The sequence below is a fragment of the Stegostoma tigrinum genome, chromosome 21 (genome assembly GCF_030684315.1).
Source record: "Stegostoma tigrinum isolate sSteTig4 chromosome 21, sSteTig4.hap1, whole genome shotgun sequence".
Lineage (NCBI taxonomy): Eukaryota > Metazoa > Chordata > Chondrichthyes > Orectolobiformes > Stegostomatidae > Stegostoma > Stegostoma tigrinum.
In genome coordinates, this window is record NC_081374.1 from 28,745,386 (window position 1) to 28,768,613 (window position 23,228).

General features: G+C 40.7%; 1 protein-coding gene across 2 annotated transcripts in view; it reads left to right on the forward strand.

Annotated features, from left to right (window-relative positions):
- Positions 1 to 23,228, forward strand: part of itpr3 (inositol 1,4,5-trisphosphate receptor, type 3) — a 252,243-nt gene that overhangs the window by 147,216 nt on the left and 81,799 nt on the right. For both annotated transcript variants that reach the window (XM_059653417.1, XM_059653416.1), the window contains 8 exons: positions 1,608 to 1,804; positions 2,973 to 3,105; positions 9,713 to 9,770; positions 11,638 to 11,803; positions 15,299 to 15,448; positions 16,414 to 16,488; positions 17,225 to 17,350; positions 20,955 to 21,077. In XM_059653417.1, the coding sequence (XP_059509400.1) occupies positions 1,608 to 1,804; positions 2,973 to 3,105; positions 9,713 to 9,770; positions 11,638 to 11,803; positions 15,299 to 15,448; positions 16,414 to 16,488; positions 17,225 to 17,350; positions 20,955 to 21,077 (1,028 nt within the window). The remainder of the gene's footprint in view (positions 1 to 1,607; positions 1,805 to 2,972; positions 3,106 to 9,712; positions 9,771 to 11,637; positions 11,804 to 15,298; positions 15,449 to 16,413; positions 16,489 to 17,224; positions 17,351 to 20,954; positions 21,078 to 23,228) is intronic.

A 23,228-nucleotide genomic window follows, 5' to 3' on the forward strand; every position in this document is an offset into this window, starting at 1 on the left:
CTTGTGGAGGGAAACTTGGTTGCCTGTCTGAAGGTTGTAATGACTTGGTGGCAGTTGGAGCAATGGCAGATATTGGGTGGGGGTAAGGTGCTGAGCTGTCCAATTTCTGCACCTACTGTTACTTGAAAAATGTGATATAAAGCAATGATACTAATATATACCCAAAATTTGCAATACTTCAGAAATATAACCTATAACTTCACCAGCATTATTATATTTTAGTTTGAAATACCCATACAGACATTTTGGAAATGCTAAATTACAAAATCACATGTATTTATAAAGCACTTCATATATCTGTTAGTTGCATAGTTTGAACCATCTTTCCTATTTCTTATTTATCCTTTACTTAATCTATATAAAATAATGATTGTTTGATTATAAACGATTAGAAATTAGTGACTTTAGCATGAGCTCTCATATCATACATAAGATAATCTATTACTATCTTTTCAGTGGGCCAAGCAGCATCTCAGGAGCACAAAAGCTGACATTTTGGGCCTGGACCCTATCTGATCATCCTCACCTCACTTTCCTGCTTGATGGGCTGAATGGCCTCTTCTACAAAGTAGGCATTCAACTCAGAGTCTGCACAAACCCTCCAAAGAGCATCCCAGCCAGTCCAGCATTCTTTCCTTATTCCTGTAGCTCTGATGAAGGGTCTAGGCCCGAAATGTCAGCTTTTGCGCTCCTGAGATGCTGCTTGGCCTGCTGTGTTCATCCAGCTTCACACTTTGTTATCTTGGATTCTCTAGCATCTGCAGTTCCCATTATCTCTACTATCTTTTCAGTGCCAACTTTTTATAAATATCAAAGAGAATTCAAATTCTGAACACTAAAAATGAAGAATTGGCATTGAACACTCAGCTCTGACCCAGTTTAGGGTTGAAATACATTGCCATATTCATTTTTAATATCACCAAAGTGCTACTTTAAATGGTTTTCCCCACTGTTTTAATCCATTTATGTTAAGCTGATCAGTGTCTTCGTTATAATAGCAATGTCATACAAATATTTTAAAGATTTTGCTGCTAATGTTAAACAATCTCATTTCAGTCCATAGATTTTAATTTGAAAGGCTTATCATCTAAAATAAATGTCTCATATTCTCCGTTCCCATGCAGGCTCCCCTGTTGTGGTATGATGGGTGATGCTAAAGCAACTGCTCATTGTGGCTTCAGTCATAATGACAAAGGCAAAACTTTCAGATAGTGAAATAAATTTTTATCATGCAATGGCAGGGAGTCAAAATAATAGCAGTGAGAGGAACATCTCATGTTGATGTTTCTTTTAATAGTTGTTGAGTCTGCAATGCTTTTAAACTGCTCAGAGTCCTTGACCTGCTTATTTGCTGTTGCTCAGTGTTAAGAAGTAAATGATTTTGTAACTTCTTCTAATTCCAATTTTTGTGTTGAGCATAAAATTACTTTTCTGGTGATATATGAGGAAACAGTGCCAAATAAACAATTAGATGTTACTAAATATGAAAAAAAAACTGGTCCTATGTTAGTGGATCACCTGATTTTAATATATTCCTGTGACGTTGTGTGGTTCTAACTTTGCTAAACCTACCTTTCACCAAAGTTCACCTTTTTCCCATGTTTTAGAGAGAAGTATGAAGAAGTCAATCCATGGAGTTGGACAGATCGTGTCCACTATGGTTTTAAGCAGAAAACAGTCTTTGTTTGGCTCTGTTCCATGTTCCAATATAAACGTTGAACCCCAGATAAAGCCGAAAGATATACCTGACAGTAAGAGCATCACTGTTATGGATACCAAGCTAAACATCCTGCAGATTTTGCAGGTATGAAAAATCATTGAATCTATAATTCCTGTGCCAAGCTTTTGTTTTTACGCTTATTTCAAGATTCTGATCCTAATGCATTTTGTGCAGTGAAGGTCAGAGTTAATCTTTACTTATTGTGTGTTTTAAGTATCCTTAAAAGCCCTGCTGTGTGCTCAGATTGTTTTGAATTTACCTGGCTTGAACAATCTCTCACTACCATCTAAGTGACTCTTAAATGCCACTCTGTTGCCACTTTACATTAGAAGAATAGAGTTGCCTACAAGCTTGCAATTCTCTTAACACTAGCTATAACCATCATGACAAAAAGCTGCAATTGAAGAAAGCTGAAATTTTGGCTGACCTTTGAAAATATAGGACTGTGAATTTTGCTATTTGGTTAATGCTGAAATCAGTCCATGTGTCCACACTCAGGGAGTGGCAATCAATACAAAAGAATTGAGGGAAAGCAGCATCTGAAGATCACTCTCCTGAAATGGGAGCAAAATCAAAATAAAGTGTTAGAAATAAAATACGTAATCAGATTCTCCGTAGAGCCATTTCCTGAAATGCTGTAGTCTGTGTAAAGAAAATAGCTCCCTGATGTAAGGGACACCTGAGAGAATCCAGGGGACTGTGAAACGGTAATTGGAATGAAGATATGTCACATTCATAAAGTCAGCAGGAGTGCTTTGATCTGAAAGTGCAGGTTTGATGAGTTGTTCCTTTGGAATGAATTGGAATTTGATTAGTAGTTTGAAACATGTCAAATATGTGAAAATTTCAATTGAACACTTTAATTTTTTTTATGTGAGCCCCAGTAGAAAAGAACACTTTTGCTCGTCTGATAATGCATCTGAACTCCCCCTGACCTATCCATTGAAGAAAGCAATTCAGTGCATTAAAGGGATCAAATTGCTTATGTCAATATTGTGTTGTGCTGTGGGATAGCATGCTGTCTAAATATTACAGTAACATCCAAATCATTGTTACAATACTTACTCAATTACATTGAGCTAGTGTTGAAAGGGAACCTGAGGAAGACAGTCAGAGATTTAAGACTTTCCAGAAGAAACAGAATTCAAATAGGTTAAGTGGTTAACTGCTTTCTCTTCCTGCATTTGTCTCCCCTGCCTCACCTCCCCCCATCTCCAAATCTTGAAATTAATTGAAATTGTTTACTTTTCAGTTCATCCTTAACGTCAGGTTAGACTTCAGGATTTCGTACCTTCTCTCAGTCTTCAAAAAGGAATTTGTTGTCTGCGACCCTATACCAGAGAGTACAGCTGAAAGCACTGTTGCTGCATTCATGGAGCCAACAGGTAACAAGCAATAACTTACTTCTCAGGAGCATGTAATGTATAAATTTTGTTGAACTAGCTCACCTGCTCGACATGCTGTGTCATTTTACAGGTGACTAGTAGTTTTCAGACATTCTGATCCCAGTGAAAACTTCGTTGCGCTTATTGTGCACCTTCAGTTTGATTTTTTTAAAGAAAACTTTCAGAAAAAAAATCGTAGCAGCTATTTTCTTAGTTTGTCAGGCAAGATTTCCACGGGTCACTATCCATCAATGACATGTGAAAGAGCTTGAAGATTTCCTCCGAGAAATGCAGACATCTCCAACAAAGCTGCCATTTCTTTACCTGCCACCTTGAACTGTTCTAGTCCACCTAAGATGGATGACAGATCAAATCTATCGAAGCAGTTACAATATTTGCAGACTTAACAACCATGCAGTCGTGGAGCAGCTACCCATTTGAGAAACATCTACAAAGTATGCAGGAAGTCAAGTTGTTGGATGTGGCATTGGAATCTATAACTTGTAAACCATTTGTCTGGAATACAGTGTTAGGTGTTACTATTTTCAATTTGTCTCCGCATCGGGGCACAGGTTCATTTGGCTCACTGGTGTGAGAAAGAAATTTGAACAGTGACCTTGAAAATGTTAGTTTATGATTATTTTTCAACTATTTTGAGCTATTTTGCTGTAACATTTATTGGGGCCAGTTTTTTTTTAAAGCTTGCATTTCTTGTGGCTTTCTCATTGTTTCTTTCTCATTGTTTCTTTCCCATTCTCTAGTTGTTTTTGTCTTTATCTTTCTGTTTGACTCTCTTTGTCTCTGTCTATGCTTTTGCAACTATTCCCATATTTCTGTTTGCCCTTGACTCCTTTTCTTACTGACTTTCTCCTTTGATGCTGCCTCCTCTGTTTATTGTGTGCATGAGTCTCTTTACTTCTGTGCGATTTTCTGACAAGTTTAATTTCAAAGTAGTTCTGTGTGACTGTGCTCTCCAGGACTTCATCGAAGCTTACCGTCTGCTGATTATGGTCTCTCACTCAGGTCCCCTTTATGATTGTAGAACCACCCTGCCTGCCCTTCTGCAGCCAGCCACCCAAACCAATCCCTCATATACACCCAATTACCACCAACCCGACCAAGTCTAGACTGCTGGCTTATCCACCTCCTAAGTGATGGGAATAGTTTCAAAACTGTCCAACTACTTTCTCCTACCACTGGTTTCCCTATTTATTATCTGACTGCCAATGGTTGGGAAGCAGAATAAATAAGTGGTAATGAGGTATTGTTAAATTGCACCAAACCTCTGTATCCTGGGTATCCTAAGTTCTTCGACTTCTTTCAGTCCCTTCAGTCCCCTTCCACCTCACAGTAGATATCAGGGACTGTATCTCTCACCATTACTCCCTACATATCTCCTGAACTTTAATATGTCTCAGTCTCCCACTTGACCTGAATGTTTGAACTTTTGATGCAGAAATACAGATGTCTGAGTGACTGAAATGGACCGGGACCTTGCAAAAACTCAGTGAAATGCAGGATCTGATACTGAGAATGGAGATAGGAAAAATGATAGGGTGTGGTAATACAGCTCTGGCTCTATAATTCATTGGCATTAATCTTGCTGTTTTCTGCCTGTATTTATTTTGACTTAATTGCATATTATTGTGCTGTTTTATAATTAGTTGTTTGTTAATACAGAGCTTTATTCTCACCGAAAAGGCATACGGCATTTCATCTTGCGCCTATCAGTATAATTCACAAGAAATGCCAGTTTCTTTTTATGCTGTATGAGAAAAACGTGTTAGTTGGTTGACAAATGATTGTGATAGATGCTGGTCCAGCCGGCTACACCCAAATCCCATGAGTAAACAAAATAGAGACCTTGCCACAGAGAATACACCAGTAAGATGATGACTGATAATAAACTTCCAAAGCTTTGTTTAATTTTAAACCAAGCAGGGTGACTCTGATTAGTCAAGAAATTGCACTTAGAGCTGAATTAGAGAATTTCTTGAAAGAGACACAATGTGAGTGCATGATCTTTCTTTCTGCAGACAACAGGACCCTGTGTCTTCATATATATAGCTTCCTGTACTCTCAAATGCACTGCCACCCTAATTGACAGTCTTAAATTGGTTGTCAGCATAATTCTAGTCACATTCAAGATTGTTTAGTAAATGTTACTAAATGGTAGAATCATAATTGATGTTGGGTTCTGTTTTTTTTTTCAGTTTTGAAATACAGGTCGTTTAGGACGGTCAGTACCTTGTTTCTTGGAAACAGCCAAAGAGATATGCCAATCTTTGGGGCATAAATTACATGCCTCGCACCACACCAGAACTGAAAATAATATATTATCAATGAACATGATAATTTTCTGGCTTAATATCAGCATCCTGTTAGTGGCAAGCCTCCATCATATTATGACTGCAATGCATGCTCAAGTGCAATTAATGCTACCCTAGTTTTGAGGACTTGATGGGAGCGTAAACTACGATTTTCTTGAGACAAGCCTAAGGCTACATCCTCCTTATAATGAAATATAGCCTATTCTTGTGATCTGTAAACAGTTGCAGAAATGCATGTTGTTAAATATTTACATGTTGTAGCACACACAACATGGTGATCAGTGCAGGATCTAAACATTTAACTTAGCACCGATTCCAATGAAGCAAACAAGATGGTAACGCAGAAGACTTCAAGCCATAAAAATAAACTACTGCAGATGCTGGGAATGTGAAATAACATAGAAAGTGCTCTATAAATTCATCAGGCCTGGCAACATCTGCAAAGCGAGAAACAGAGTTAACATTTCAAGTCTGACATGACTCTTCAGATTTCAAAGAAAATAAATATTACCAATTGTCCAGTACAACAAACCTCCAAACAACCCTTGTGACAACACAATACTGAAGAGTACTTCAAAGAATGTCAGAAAGCCTTTCAAACTTGATGAGAGAAATGTGGGAGCAGAAGAAATCTTCAGCTCAACGGCAGAGATGTTGTGAGGCTGTGGACTGTGGTAGTAATCCCAAGTCTGAGTTCAGTGAGTGAATGAACAAACACTTTAGATTTCATAAAGACAAAACTAAAAATCTCTGAAAAAAAGGGAAAGCCTTAAATAGCACAGACATTCAAGGAGAAAGGATGAGAGATCACTGCTCTGGTCAGGCATCACTGCCATTCACGCACATACCATGAAGCACCATTGTAAACATCTGAACATAAATATGGAGCAGGTGTAGACCAACTGGCCCCTTGAGCGTGCTCCACCTTTCAATAAGATTATGACTGAACCTTTCATGGTCTCAGCCCCACTTACCCGCCTGCTCACCATAACCCTTGATTTTTTTACTGTTCAACAATCCATCTTTAAAACATTCAACGAGGTAGCCTCAGCTGCCTCACTGGGCAGGGAATTCCACAGATTTACAACCATTTGGGTAAAGATGCTTCCCCTTCAACTGAGCCCAAATCTGCTCCCCCTTATTTTGAAGCTATGCCCCTGAGTTCTAGTTTCACTGCCAGTGGAAACAACCTCCCTGCTTCCATCATACCTATTCCCTTCATAATTTTATACTTTTTTTATATAAGATTCCCCACTCATTCATCTACATTGCAATGAGTATTGTCCCAGTCTTCTCAATTTCTCCTGTAAGCTAACCCTTTCAACTCCAGAGTCAACCTAGTGAATCTCCTCTGCACCCCCTCCAGTGCCAGTACGTCATCTCAAGTAAGGAGACCAAAACAGCACACAGTACTCCAGGTGTGGCCTCACCGGCACTCTGTACAGCTGCAACCTCCCTTTTTTTAAAGTCCATCCCTCTTGAAATGAAGGACAATATTCCATTTGCCGCCTTAATTACCCACTGCACCCATAAGCCAATTTTTGTGATTTGTGCTCAAGGACACCCAGGTATCTCTGTATAACAGCATGCTGCAATTTTTAACCATTTAAGTAATAATCCAATTTGCTTTTTTGCCTACCAAAATGGATGACCTTACACTCCACATACATTGTACTCCATATGTCAGACCCTTGTCCACTCATTTAACTCACCTATATCTCTCTGCAGACTTTCAGTGCCTTCTGCACACTTTGCTGTAATACTGATCTGAGTGCCTTCTGTGAACGTAAACACACTACACATGGTCCCCGAGTCTAAATCATCTATGTAAATTCTAAACAATTGCGGTCCCTTAACTGATCCCTGAAGCACACCACAAGCCACTGATTGCCAACCAGAAAACCACCCATTTCTCCCCACTCTTTGCTTTCTCTTAGCAATCTTCTGTCCATGTTAATATATCACCTGTAACATTGTGCAAATTTATCCTAGGCAGCAGCCTTTTATATGGCACCATGTCAAATGCCTGATGGAAATCCACGTACACCACATCTACTGTTGTCCACAGCATTTTTAGTGTCCTTAAAAAATTCCAGCAAATTAATTAAACATGACTTGCTTTTTATGAATCCATACTATGATGGGACAATTTCTATCCAGATGTCTTGCTATTTCTTCCTTGAATATAGGTTCAATTTCCCCAGTTCAAAGGTAAACTAATGGGCCTATAGTTACCCGCCTTTTGTCTATCTCCTTTTTTAAACAGTGACATTACATTTGCTGTTTTCCAATCTGCCAGAATCGTCCCAGTGCCCAGTGAATTTTGGTAAATCACCACAAGCGTATTTGTTATTTCCTCCGCCATCTCTTTTAGCACCCTGGGATTCATTCCAAGACAGCAGATAAAAAAGCAGAACTAACAGGCCAAGAGAGATACTCATAATCTGGGAGCAGTGAACCCAAATGTCTGGATATTAGGCAAGTTGGGACGATAATAGACCCTGAGACTTTGCAGGAAAAGAAGTCATTGGCTGTAAGGTTTCAATATGAGTGAATAAAGCCTGTTTGTACCTGACCTGGAAAGATAATTAGCCTGGGTGTTTCACTTGTAGACATGCAGATCATGCTGCAGACTGGAACTTTCTGTTCGTTGCTCAAGTAAATAAAATCAGGAGTTTTGTCATTGGATATTCGCACTGCACAGGCCTCCTACTGGCTGTTCTACAATAGAAACTCTTGGCTTTATGCAAATATTGCAGATCCCTGATCTAATAGCTCTTAAAAATTCTGTTCTTTGAATATTTGTCCAACTTTGCTATATTTGCACATTATTTGTTGCAAAGGCGACATTGTATTCTGGAGCCAAGTAGCTAGGCGTAGACCATGAAATGTATACAAGAGTCCAGTGGGATATGTTATGTAGTTTGTGGGAAAGGGAAAGAAATTCTGGAGCCAAGTTTATGGGTCAATTTTTTTTAGAAGTCGATTTAATTTTAGCACTATGTAGTACAGTGGAAGCTACTGATCTTGTTCCTCTTGGGAATAAGTACTACTTAAGAAAACTTTCCTCTAACTTTTCCTTGTCCTAAAACTTTTCTGATTGCAGCTACATGAGTGCAAACATCTTACAGGGAGTGTTGGTTGCACGTGGCCTGTTTATTGAGTTATCTGGTACATTCCAGATGGTGTAGCAAGACAACTGAAACACTGAACCCAATTCTGAAACAACACAACCCAGATGGCTGTAACTGGTCCCATCTTATCTCGTTCTGATGCCTATTTAATTTTTGGTTTTGGAATCCAGAAGTTTGAAGTCTGAGCACAGCTTTGAAAGGGATTTGTTAAAGGAAAAGCAGTATATATTTTAAAAATCAAACAGATTAAGGAATTACAGTCACAAAGTATCAGTAAGCATGTAAGATAGAACATAATGGGCCAAATTTTGCAGCTGGTGGGTGGGGGAGTGTTCACAGTGAAATGTCAGTATTCACCATTTCCCCGCTGATTTAAGGATATTGGAGATGTGATGATTGACATGGAAATCCTAAAGCTTCAGTCTGTCACTGAGGGTTCTAAACAGACAATGGTTTCACCTTTCCCTCACGGCACACCCTTCCCTCCTGACATCCTTGGTCCCAACAGCACGTGATCTCAAATACAGTGAAAATTTTGACTTAAACACTACCTGTGCCTGTCATCACTTAAAATATTGCAATTTGTTGGTGTAATTTGGTTTTTAGTGTTGAAATGATTTGGAGCGCTGTGCTGTTCTTCAGTTCAGAACTTTCTGTGGAATATTTTAGCTTTTACTTTTTATCCCATTTTAATATACCTATCTTTAATTTCTCTATGTAAGGTATTATTTTAGTATCCTTAGTCTTCCATTTGAGGGTCTGTGAAAATTTTTAATGTACCTGACTGCTTAGACAAACTGGTGACATTACTGCTGCTTCTACTGGAAATGCCTTAGTACAATGAGCATATACTGTATCACTGCACAGTGCGGCAGGTGCAGTTCTGACAGTTTAACCAATTTATTGTTAGTGGTCCATGCTTCACCATTAACTGCAAACTCTGACCCATAGAAGTTTCTTTCCCTGAGCAGTGTGCCTATCCAATTATATAACCGGCAGAAATCTCAGTATGGAATTACTTTAAGCTAGATCTCATCTCTGGTTAATTTGAATCCTGCCACCTGCAGTCTGAGACTAACTTAAGGGGAAGGTTTATCTTACTAACATAAATAATTGGGTGTTATTTGATCTCTATCTTTCCAGTCACGACAGTAAATCTGGATTGTATTGGTGAGCAAGCAGAATCGATGTTTGTGGTTGGGTAAGTGACCTGATAATTAATTTAATTTGTTTTTGTTCTAAGTTTTCAGCAGTTGGAGTTATAAAAGTAAAGGTAGAGTAAATAATCCATGGAAAGATGCAGTTTATATATTTTGTTACAAACACAATGATACAGTCCTTTGATGCTGTCCTTTTGTTAGCGATTTCTCACTTCCAAATGAATTCCCAATGAAATTCCTGGTTAAAATCAGAATATGGGTACCAATAAAACTCCTCTATATATCATACATACTTTTGAAAAGAAATTGACCTATTTTTCTAATTAACCTGTTCAGAGATGCTCTGGAGCAAGTGGGACTTGAACATGGGCCTCCTGCTCCATTGGTAGGGACACTACCACTCCAACATAAGAAGACCCCTGAAAGCTGACATGAAGCGATGATGCTGTGCTATTAATAGATCCTTTCAGATGCCCTTTCTCAATGCTGACATTTTTTTGAAAGCCATGCCTCATGTAGCCAGGTCCAATCCACTACAAAGTTCATCCTGGCAGCAGATAGCTATTGTTCCTGTCTGCTTTACATTTGCCTTATAGCTGACTGAACAAGACCTGCACAACGGGATATTAACAGTTACGGTGAGGAGCTGGAGGAACGCAGCTGGCCAGGTAGCATCAGAGGAGCAGAAAAGCTGACGTTTTGGGTCAGGCCCTGAAATGTCAACTTTCCTGCTCCTCTGACGCTGCCTGACCTGCTTTGTTCCTCCATCTCCACACTGTGTATTCTCTGACTTCAGCATCGGCAGTCCTAACTATCTCTGGGATATTAATGGTACCTATGCCACTCTCACACAGGATAAAAACACTTACTATGTACCGATTCACTGATAATTAATCCTTTGTTTAACCCCAGAGAGCAACTGCAAGCTACATTTAAGAATTTAACAATTACACTGCTACAACCTATCAAGAAGCTCTTGTAATTCCACAGTTGATTTTATTTTGTGTGAGCGTGAAATGTTACTGATCTTGACTTTACACCTGAACAGAATGAACTAAGAGAATGGCAAGAGGGCTTGCCTCAGTGGTGTGATGGGTTCATGCTCCATACAATGGAGAAACAACTTCTAAATGTAATTATAGGTATAGTTGCACTAAGACTCCATGCCTACTCTGAAAATACCTACAGTCTTGGAGATGATGGTTAGTGTTAGAGATCAAAGGCAACTCTTTTGCTGCCATACCTCAAGTGATTTTAAATAGGGCCACATTCACAGCACCACTTAGCAGTTCCACAAGTGCACATAATTCTAAACGCTGTAGGCTTTCATTCTCAATTGTATCTCGGGACAATTGTATCAGACCTTGATCTTGATTTTGTTCATCATTTCATTTATGCTGTGTAGGGGGCCATGTCTTTCATTTGAGCTCAACCACGACTAAACTTAAAAAAAGAAAACTGGAACCAGTTGTTCAGTTGTGTCAAGACATAGCATTGAGATTCTAAACAAACATTGACTAAGCCTTGCCATTGATAGTTAGATACATCGTGAGTGATCATTAACTGTCACCGCTAACAATTATCAGCATATGATTGGAATAAATATATCATGCTTCCATGATTAATTCACCAGATCTACCCCTCATCGTATTCATTCTCAGGCTCTAGACTCTCCTCAAAGTTTGCTTTGTCAGTGCTTTGACTTACTTTTTGATTTTGTATCTAAACCACACCTCAACCAGAACTAAGCTTGTAAGTGGCATGCATCCAACAATAACACATGGGTGTGGTAGCATCCAACAATAACGCATGGGTGTATTTCAGTGATGGATAGTCATAGGCGTTGTAAAGTAGTGCTTTTCAGTGCTTCTGATTTTGTTTTATTTATACTTTTTCTATTTTATTCAGCAAAAACAGCAGTCCACTGGAGGTGGATGATGAAGGGGGCACAATGTTTCTGCGAGTACTCATTCACCTCACAATGCATGATTATCCCCCACTCATTTCTGGATCTCTGCAGCTTCTTTTCAAACATTTCAGCCAAAGACAGGAACTGCTGGCTACTTTTAAACAGGTGAGAGATGGCTTGTCCTAACAGTGACAGACAAATAACTAATATAGATTTGGACTTGAGGCAAGAAGTATAAAATGTAAAATGCTGGAAACACTCAGCAGGCCAAACATCATTTGTGGAGAGAGAAACAGATTTAATCTTTCAGGTTGATGACCTATCATCTGATCTTACTTTCACACTGGGGCTACAGACAATTAGCCTGTTGATCAGTTTGTATGTCTTCAGCTCAGATATGAACCTTCAAAGAGACCAAGTGGCCTGTTGCCAAATTACATATAGCGAAAAGGTTAATTGTGGAGGAAGGTCAAAGGGACACACACATTTTAATGGGGATGTGAAGGCTTTTCCAACTTCAACAACTGGACTTCATTTCATAGATTTTCTCCAACGTTCACCCTAATGCTTAGCAGTGGGTGAGGACAGGAGATTTGGGCACCTGGATGGTACAGGCAAGGAATTATATAATTACTCCCTGGCAGTGTGTCCAGATGAAGATAGTGGTGGACAGACACAATGTGGAGCCAAGGACAATCACACCAGCTATTGTCTCCTGATAGGTTAGACCTGACAAGGAAGCAGTCACTGCTGTAAAACTCTTCAATTAAAACGGTAGATGGGGTCCCAGTGACTTCACTGGTCTCTGACCTGCATATTTATACAAAAATCAGCTCATGAATTTGAAGTTTTCACTGTTAAGTGGGAAAGATTAAGAAGGCCTGAAGAAAATAGTTTGAAAGAATTGAGGGAGTGGAAAACAAGTGAAGTGAAGATAGGCCTATAGGAACTTATGGGAGGTCAAATAATTTTGTTTTTATCAAAAAGAGCAATGCTTGAAATGTTTAAGATCAGTTTTGTAACTCATTTTACACATTGGCGTCAAATCATGCCTGTCATATTTCACCAAGAAACATGAAAACTGGAACTCCCAAATTAATAGTCCAATTCAGTTTTGTTTTAGCACTGACACAGGCTGAATCAGTTCTAAAACTCTCTTGCTCATCTTGAACTCGAAAACAGAACTTGTACAAGCCTGTGCTAAATGTTATTGCAATTTTCTACTAAGTATTATTTTAACTGGGGTGGACCCTAATTTGTAATATGTGCTGTCTTAATGGCATTCCAATAATGTCGGCATGTGTCTCCAAATGTGACTACTTTAAGACTGACAACATTTCCAGATACAGTACACACTGTGAAACACAAACACAGATTTTCCGGCTGACATTGTTTTAACATCATCAATGTATTTTCTGTCATTTTGAAACATTCTTAATCAAAGTTGTTCCAGCTCTGATATATTTAGCCCCTCTCCTAGATGCATCTTTACTCCGCGACTTGTATGTGTCTGGCTTCGTCTTTACACTCAGCGAAGCCATGTACGGTATAAAGAGCGTTTTTTAAATTTTTCTGTAGTTTTTATATTATTCTGAAAGAGTAAAGGAACTGTTTTAAACCCATGGATTGTTGAAGAATTGCTGCTCTTTTTAAAATCAAATAATCTTGCATTCATTATAAGTGCAGTTTACACAGCTGCTTTTTCAAGCAGTAGTGAAAGTCCCTGGCAAAACCCACGGAGCTATGTACGAATGAAGATTTGACTGTCAATAAATAGTCTGTGAACTAATAACCAGATATTGATGAGAAAGACCTCCTGTCAGCCAACAATTTTGTGATCACTTACCACAGAGCTTAACAGCTTGGGGGTGTGAATGGTCAGGAGAAGCTATTGGACCTTTTGAAAGGAAGGAGTGTTTTTTCAGCTCTGCAGTAAAAGCCACCACAAATCTAAAGATAGCCAGTTTATTTCCCCTTTCCGTTTGCTGTGACTTTGAATTGATGGAGCAAAGAATCAGTTCATAATTATGAACCAGTAATCCTACAAGGCAGAGACCATTGAACTGCTCCAATTCTTTTTCTCTGCACATAACACCCATGTTTCTTTTTCTTGGCTGTGCCTGACTGTGAGGGCATGTAGTGGGAACTTCAAAAGACAGTTAACATTTAACTACTAGAGTTATATGTTGACGGTTCATTATTTTTTATCTGTAACTAGAATCTATTTATTTGTAACATATAGTAATTTTTGTTAAGTGCGGAAACCTTTCTGTCAACCTGGTAAGTTGGGAATTCTCCTTACTTTTTCAAAACTTTAACTTTTGTGTCGATTCGGGGAACAAGGGGCTTGATTTCCCGTGTGCTGCCCCAGTGAGGCCTAAATCAGATAAATAAGAAAAAAAATCCTTTTTCATGGTTGTTGTTAGCTGTTAAAGAATTTAATATCGCCTGAAAGTTCCACTTTGGAACCAGTCAAGCATCGCATCAGGTATTGCTTCTAAATTTAATATATTTTAAGATTTCAAGCTTATTTGTTTAAACCAGTATGTACAGATAATGGGATTGATACAAGGAATTAGATGTATACAGTAGAACACGTTTCACTAACTTGCAAATAGGCATGATACTAGGCACAAAATTGTCTTTTGTTTTCTATGATGCTTTCAATCTATTAAAATACACAGTAAACGAATCCAGTGATTTAAAATTCTTTTCACGGCTTGTCCTGGTTTGTTTGTTTCCTGATAATTAGCTGCCAGATTAAAAATAAGTTGCTGCCATACAGTTAACCAAAGAAATCGCGTTGACTTTGCTTTCTCCCTTTTGAGTTTACATTTTGAAAATCCACAAGTTTTCTTCAGGGATATGAACTGAAGCCCATTGTTAAAATAATTGTATATACTGACTGGATTTGAAGAGATATTTGCTGATGAAAACTGGAAAAATCTGGATATTGTTGCCATCACAAATAGAAGTTTGACAATCACACTGTGCTATTACCATGGCGAAAGAATCATTGAAAAAGTTGCTTTAAATATTCCAACGTCTCTATTCTGTCGTAATTGGTTCTCTTTCAAAGAGCTTTTACATGAATGAAATGAAAGTGACATCTTTGTTTTTGTTCCCTAAAGGAAAGTATTATTAAATTGGAGAGAGTTCAGAAAAGGTTTGCCAGGATGTTGCCAGGTCTGAGTGATTTGAGTTATAAGGAGAGCATGGGCAGACTGGGATTTATTTTGCTGGAGTGCAGGAGGTTGAAGGGTGACCTTATAAATGTTTATAAAGTCATGAGCAGCGTAGATAAGGTCAATAGCAAAGGTCTTTTCCTTAGGAAGGAAGAGTTCAAAACTAGGGGACATATTTTTAAGGTCAGAAGAGTGAGATTTAAAAGGGACCTAAGGGACAATTTTTTTTTCAAAAAAATGGGTGGTTCATATGTGGACTGAACTGCCAGAGGAAGTGATAGATGGAGGTACAGTTCTAACATTTAAAATATATTTAGATAGGTACATGAATAGGAAAGGTTTAGAGGGATCTACTCCATAAGTGGGACAAGTTTAGTTCAGAAAATTTGGTCAACATGGATGAGTTGGATGGAAATGTCTCTTTCTGTGATGCACATCTTTATGATTCTCTAACTCTATGATTCTACACTGTTAGGTCCAGCTTCTCATATCACCTCAAGATGTTGATAACTACAAAGTGATCAAATCTGATTTGGATCGCCTCCGTACAATGGTGGAAAAGTCAGAGCTCTGGGTGGACAAAAAAAGCAACAGAGGAGCAGAAGGGAAAAAAGCAACATCAGAGGTAACTTCCCTCCTACACATCACATTTCAAAGCCCTGAATGAAGATAGATCAGATAATTGTCTTTTGTCATCTTATTAACATGATTAGATTTGACAGATATTTTGATGGAATGTTTAGTAGATGAATAGAAAAGAATGGGGAAAATTGAGTGCACTCTATTTCTATATGATACTTATACTTCCAAGTTATGATATTTTAAACTACCTAGATTATTTGAGTTTAAACTAAGCTCATATCTGATGCAAATTCTGAGGAAACACAAGGATGAGGATTCAATATTAGTCAAGACTGTCTTCTATTATGCATCTTGTTGATGTAAATAAAAGCAAAAAAAAACTTAAAGGAAAATTTTCTTCAGCTAGTAATGTCTCTAATTGTAATACCATCTCTGGGCCAGCAAGTGGCGTTGTTGCACCATAACTAGCAATTAAGGATGTATACAGCAGAACAGATCTCTCAGCATCTTGAAAGGAATCAAGCAGAAGTTATTACTCATATAGAAATTCCCAACTTTAAGAGATCACTGAATACCCTCATGTTCCATTGGATAATTCATCATGTTCAACAATACTTTGCTCTTTTAATGTCCCGTATTGAGGATGTTGAGTGAAGATGTGAAATCAAGAAGTGGTCAAGAAGAATTTGACTGAAAGTTCAATGGACAAAAGAACCCAGAATGGGCATTGGGTACCTTCATCTACATGTTGCAAATTTTGGTTTGACAGCTAATTGTCAGTGCACAAATGATTGCTCATCAGCTGCACAGCATGAGAAATGCAAATTTGGAAAATTACTCCGTTTAGGATTTCCTGCTTTGGAATTAATAACTGTTTGTTGGGATGTATCAACATAAGATAATATTAATGGATGTGCACACACTATTGTTGGATCTGTTGAATTTCTGGATTGAATTTCTGGATGTTACTTTTCCATCTGATTCTACCATATTATTTTCACGTTTCAGGAGCCTGCTGATGATGCAGCCATGGAGAAGACATTAGGAGGAAAAAGTAGTAGCAATTATCAAGACGTCAAAGAGGTGAGTCAATTTGTGGACTGATTAACAATGTCCGTCGATCTCCCTGGCCTCCCAGCACTACAGATGGACTGCCACTCTTGTACCTGTTCCAGGGTGTTACATTGTGTTTCTTTTGAACCATCACTTGGAGAAGGTGTATATGAATATTCCCCAAGATGACTCGCCATTTTTTTCTTTACTGTACTCATTCTGCAGCATGAAACTTATATGCTGACTAATCCTCCAGAGCAATATTGTGAATAGAATCTGAACAACGGGTCTTTACTACTTACCTGCTAAGCCACTTGGTTTGTTTGAGTCTAAGTTAATTACATACCTAAATGCAAAGGCAACATCAGGTCAGGGATTCAATATTAGTCAACAGTTTCTTTTATTACGTGTTTTGTTGAAGTAAATAAAAGTCAAAGAAGCCTTTAAAGGAAAATGTATCTATCTCGTCTACCATTTCCCGCATGTTGCTTATTCTAATAGGCAACACAGTAATGATATTGCTAAAGTTTTTGAAACAAGCTGGCAGCCAGGCCTTTCATCAGGGAAATCAAAATAACAAACTGGAAGATTAAAGGAATGAGCGATGGAAAATTGGTAAGAAAGAGACTATTTGTCAGTTGCCTCAGTAACGTAGCTGTTTCACATTGAAGCAATTTTATAAACCTTTTTATAAACAAGGTGAGAATGACTCAGTACAAATGTCAGCCACGATGTTAATTTCACAGAAATTTATCTATACTTTCAGATTTTGGAGCGACTGAATAAAATGTGTGGAGTCGGAGAACAGGTTAGAAAGAAACAGCAGAGGCTGCTGAAAAATATGGGAGCTCACAAAGTGATGTTGGATCTGCTGCAGGTACCTTATGACAAGGTGAGAATATCATCACGTACAGAGTTGATTCTGACAATGACTTCACAAGAACCTGAACAGGACTGGTAACCACACAAGTAAATTGCTAGGCAGAGAAGGGTGATCCCTTACTGAAGTTATTTTTTAGCTGTCACTCTTTTTGGTTTGATTTTATTCCATGTTTCGCTCCTAAATTTATCTAATCTCTGAATCGTTCCTCCCCAGACCAGGAACAGTTCACAGTGAGTGGCTCAACTAGTCCATTGCTCATTCCTTCGTCAATCCAACTTCAGTTCACATTACTCATCAACTTTATTTTCTCCCCGATTGTTAAGGAATCTTTGCTTCTCTCATGCTCAATATGATTCATGATGAAAGTTCCGTTCATACCCTTAGGGCTATTAGTCCAGCTCATTGCTTGGGCATTAACCTCTGTATCTTCATTTCACTTACTTGAGCTCTTTCACAATTCTCCTCTGATCAAACATTCAACCGATGAATCATCAGTCATTATGTTCCTTTAAAGAATGCACTTTCTTGCAATAATTCCTGACTTCATGAATAGATCTGTTAACATCTTGGCACTGTCAGAAACCCAAACCATGCCAGCTCTGTGATCTCTTCACTTCAGAGTTCTCACACTTCCTCACCACTTAATTTAAAGTACTGTTCCCTAACAATGATGAGGAGGTAGCAAGCAGTGTAATTGTTGCATTGTATTGGTTGTACATTAGGCAATCATGTGTTGTCATGGAAATGACTTCATGAGTTTTATGAGCAGCGTATCATGTCCCTCTGAACTGTGAAGGTCATTTTAATTCTGACGGGCATAGTATTGCTCATATGTGAAAAGAAGCACATGTAAGGTTTAGGGAGCTAAAAATGACAGGGCCTGTGAAGAATGCAAGGAAAGCAGGAAGGTACTCAACAGGGAATTAGGAGAACAATAAGGAGCTATGAAACGACCTTGGCAATTAGGGTTAAAGAGAATCATGAGGCGTTCCAAAGAAACAAGAGGATAACTAAGGAAAAGGTAGGACCACTGAAGGATAAAGGAGGGAATCTGTGCTTGGAGGCAGAGATGTCGGTGAGATCCTAAATGAGTACTTTGTACCGGTATTTGCCCAGGAAAAGTATATGGATAATAGTGAGGTTTGTATGGAGTGTGCTAATATTATTGGGCGTTTTGAAATCAAGAAAAATATGGTGTTGGATCTCTTGAAGAGTATCAAGGTGGATAAGTCCCCAGGGCCCAATGGCACCTAATCCAAGTTATTGAAAAAAGCAAGAGAGGAGATTGCTAGGTCCTTTCCCAAGATCATTGTATCCTCAGAGTTAATGACAACTGCAGATGCTGGAGAATCTGAGATAACAACATGTGGAGCTGGTTGAACACAGCAGGCCAAGCAGCATCTTAGGAGCACAAAAACTCATGTTTCGAGCCTAGAGCCTTCATCAGAAAAAGGGGATGGGGAGAGGATTCTGAAATAAATAGGGAGAGAGGGGTAGGCGGATCGAATGGATAGAGGAGAAGATAGGTGGAGAGGACAATATAGGTGGGGAGAGATAGATCAGTCTGGGGAGAATGGGCATGTCAAGGGGGTGGGATGAGGTTAGTAGGTAGGAAATGGAGGTGCAGCTTGAGGTGGGAGGAGGGGATAGGTGAGAGGAAGAACAGGTTAGGGAGGCAGAGACGAGCTGGGCTGGTTTTGGGATGCAGTGGAGGGAGGGGAGACGTTAAAGCTGGTGAAATCCATATTGATACCATTGGGCTGCAGGGTTCCCAAGCGGAATATGAGTTGCTGTTCCTGCAACCTAGGGTGACATCATTACGGCACTGCAGGAGGCCCAGGATGGACATGTTGTCTAAAGAATGGGAGGGGGAGTTAAAACGGTTTGCGACTGGGAGGTGCAGTTGTTTATTGTGAACCGAGCGTAGGTGCTCCGCAAAGCGCTCCCCAAGCCTCTGCTTGGTTTCCCCAAAGTAGAGGAAGCCACAATGGGTACAGAGGATGTAGTGTACCACATTGGCGGATGTGCAGGTGAACATCTGTTTGATGTGGAAAGTCATCTTGGGGCCTGGGATGGGGGTGAGGGAGGAGGTGTGGGGGCAGGTGTAGCACTTCCTGCAGTTGCAGGGGAAAGTGCCGGGTGTGGTGGGTTTGGAGGGGAGTGTGGAGCAGACAAGGGAGTCACGGAGAGAGTGGTCTCTCCAGAAGGCAGACAAGGGGATGGAAAGATATCTTTAGTGGTGGGATCGGATTGTAGATGGCGGAAGTGTCAGAGGATGATCCATTTCAAGCCCACCGACTCCCACAGCTACTAGAATTCACCTCCTCCCACGCACCTTCCTGCAAAACGTCCATCCCCTATTCCCAATTCCTTTGCCTCCGCCGCATCTGCTCCCAGGATGAGGCATTTCACTTCCGTACATCCCAGATGTCCTCATTCTTCAAGGACTGCAACATCCCTCCCCACGGTGGATGAGAACGCCCTCGACCGTGTCTCCTGCATTTTCCGCATCTCATCCCTCACACCCCGCCCCTGCAATAATCGCCAAAAAAGAATCCCCCTCGTCCTCACGCACCACCCCACCAACCTCCGGATACAACGCATCATCCTCTAACACTTCTGCCATCTACAATCCGACTCCACCACCCAAGACATTTTTCCATCCCCACCCTTGTCTGCCTTCTGGAGAGACCACTCTCTCCATGACTCCCTTGTCTGCTCCACACTCCCCTCCAACCCCACCATACCCGCACTTTCCCCTGCAACCGCAGGAAGTGCTACACTTGCCCCCACACCTCCTCCCTCACCCCCATCCCAGGCCCCAAGATGACTTTCCACATTAAGCAGAGGTTCACCTGCACATCTGCCAATGTGGTATACTGTATCCACTGTACCCGCTATGGCTTCCTCTACATTGGGGAAACCAAACGGATGCTTGTGGACCACTTTGCAGAACATCTACGCTTGGTTCGCAGAAAACAACTGCACCTCCCAGTCGCAAACCATTTTAACTGCCCCTCCCATTCCTCATTCTGATACTCATTTATTTAATTGTATGATAGTCCTTCTCCCTGATTTCTTAATCCACATTGTCCTTCTCACTAATAAACACTGACACATTTGGAACTACCCACATACTGGTTTCACACACAAATTGCCCCTGTAGTCTTTAATGGGCCCTACTCTTTCCCTAGTTATCCTTTTAACCTTGATGTACTTTTAAAATAACTTAGGATTTTCCTTTGTTTTACATCAAGTGAGCTTGCTACCACTATCAGCAACATCTTCCTTCAACTTGCTGATGCCCAAGAGTATGCAGAGAGGGTGATAATTATTTCGATTAGATTTTTCCTGTTTTCTGTGGACAGAAGATATCTAGACAATTTTCAGCATTGTTGAATGTTTTCCCAAATAGTGGCTGAGGACACGGCTGCTTCTGGAGCCCATGGCTTCAGTACTATAGCCAAGATGTTGTTGGGCTCTAAGTATTTGCAGTCGACAGTGCTATTGATAAGTTGTATCATTTACCCTCAAATCACTGATCACAGCATTTTCAGAATAATTATCAGTATGAAATCTGTAAATAATGATTGAAGATTGTGTTTTGTTGCAGAATGACATAAAAATGCGTGAGATTTTGAAGTACACTCACCAGTTCCTTCAGAAATTCTGTGCAGGAAGCCCTGAGAACCAGACTCTACTTTATAAGCACTTGAACCTGTTCTTGACTCCTGGGGTAAGTAACCTCAAACTAGATGTTTTTTTAGCCACTATGTAAAAGCGGTTACCCCTTTCAATGAGCTCATGTCTCAAATTTAATTTAAGTAAAAAGTAAAAAAAGCCATTCGATATGAATTGTAAGCTTGTTGTCACAAAAAGCAGTCTCTGAAAGGAATTCCATGACTTCATATCAAATGTTTGTGGAAAAATATACATTTAGACCAGATTTTCCCACAGTAATGAGATTAATGCTAACTGTCTCCAAACATCCCCGGGTTTCTAATTAGAATGGGCCACAGCAAGCACAGAACAAATTATATGCACAGCAGTGATCTAAAGAGTTGTGGTGATAGCACATTAATTACCTAGGGAAGTGGGAACATTTCGGTGAGCAAAATCATTACTTCTTAAATAAATGTTCCTCTACAGCCCACAATCAACACTGATGTTCTGTTCAAGTACTTGACTGCCCCTGAGAGAAAGATTGATAAGTAGTTGACTGGAGGGCAACTATTCAAGTGTTGATGACTCTGCAGTAATGAATGAACTTTTATACTTCGCAACTCTTAGTTAGGATTGCCAGTTATGATCTGCCGGATTCCTGAAAGTTTGAACCTGTCGTATTTTGTAATCAGAGATAATGGGAACTGCAGATGCTGGAGATTCCAAGATAATAAAATGTGAGGCTGGATGAACACAGCAGGCCCAGCAGCATCTCAGGAGCACAAAAGCTGACGTTTCGGGCCTAGACCCTTCATCAGAGAGGGGGATGGGGGGAGGGAACTGGAATAAATAGGGAGAGAGGGGGAGGCGGACCGAAGATGGAGAGTAAAGAAGATAGGTGGAGAGGGTGTAGGTGGGGAGGTAGGGAGGGGATAGGTCAGTCCAGGGAAGACGGACAGGTCAAGGAGGTGGGATGAGGTTAGTAGGTAGCTGGGGGTGCGGCTTGGGGTGGGAGGAAGGGATGGGTGAGAGGAAGAACCGGTTAGGGAGGCAGAGACAGGTTGGACTGGCTTTGGGATGCAGTGGGTGGGGGGGAAGAGCTGGGCTGGTTGTGTGGTGCAGTGGGGGGAGGGGATGAACTGGGCTGGTTTAGGGATGCAGTAGGGGAAGGGGAGATTTTGAAACTGGTGAAGTCCACATTGATGCCATATGGCTGCAGGGTTCCCAGGCGGAATATGAGTTGCTGTTCCTGCAACCTTCGGGTGGCATCATTGTGGCAGTGCAGGAGGCCCATGATGGACATGTCATCAAGAGAATGGGAGGGGGAGTGGAAATGGTTTGCGACTGTGAGGTGCAGTTGTTTGTTGCGGACTGAGCGGAGGTGTTCTGCAAAGCGGTCCCCAAGCCTCCGCTTGGTTTCCCCAATGTAGAGGAAGCCGCACCGGGTGCTCCCGCGATAAGACATTCCACTCCCGCACATCCCAGATGTCCAAGTTCTTTAAGGACCGCAACTTTCCCCCCACGGTGATCGAGAACGCCCTTGACCGCGTCTCCCGCATTTCCCGCGACACATCCCTCACACCCCGCCCCCGCCACAACCGCCCCAAGAGGATCCCCCTCGTTCTCACACACCACCCTACCAACCTCCGGATACAACGCATTATCCTCCGACACTTCCGCCATTTACAATCCGACCCCACCACCCAAGACATTTTTCCATCCCCTCCCCTGTCTGCTGTCCGGAGAGACCACTCTCTCCGTGACTCCCTTGTTCGCTCCACACTGCCCTCCAACCCAACCACACCCGGCACCTTCCCCTGCAACCGCAGGAAATGCTACACTTGTCCCCACACCTCCTCCTTCACCCCCATCCCAGGCCCCAAGATGACATTCCACATTAAGCAGAGGTTCACCTGCACATCTGCCAATGTGGTATACTGCATCCACTGTACCCGGTGCGGCTGCCTCTACATTGGGGAAACCAAGCGGAGGCTTGGGGACCGCTTTGCAGAACACCTCCGCTCAGTCCGCAACAAACAACTGCACCTCACAGTCGCAAACCATTTCCACTCCCCCTCCCATTCTCTTGATGACATGTCCATCATGGGCCTCCTGCACTGCCACAATGATGCCACCCGAAGGTTGCAGGAACAGCAACTCATATTCCGCCTGGGAACCCTGCAGCCATATGGCATCAATGTGGACTTCACCAGTTTCAAAATCT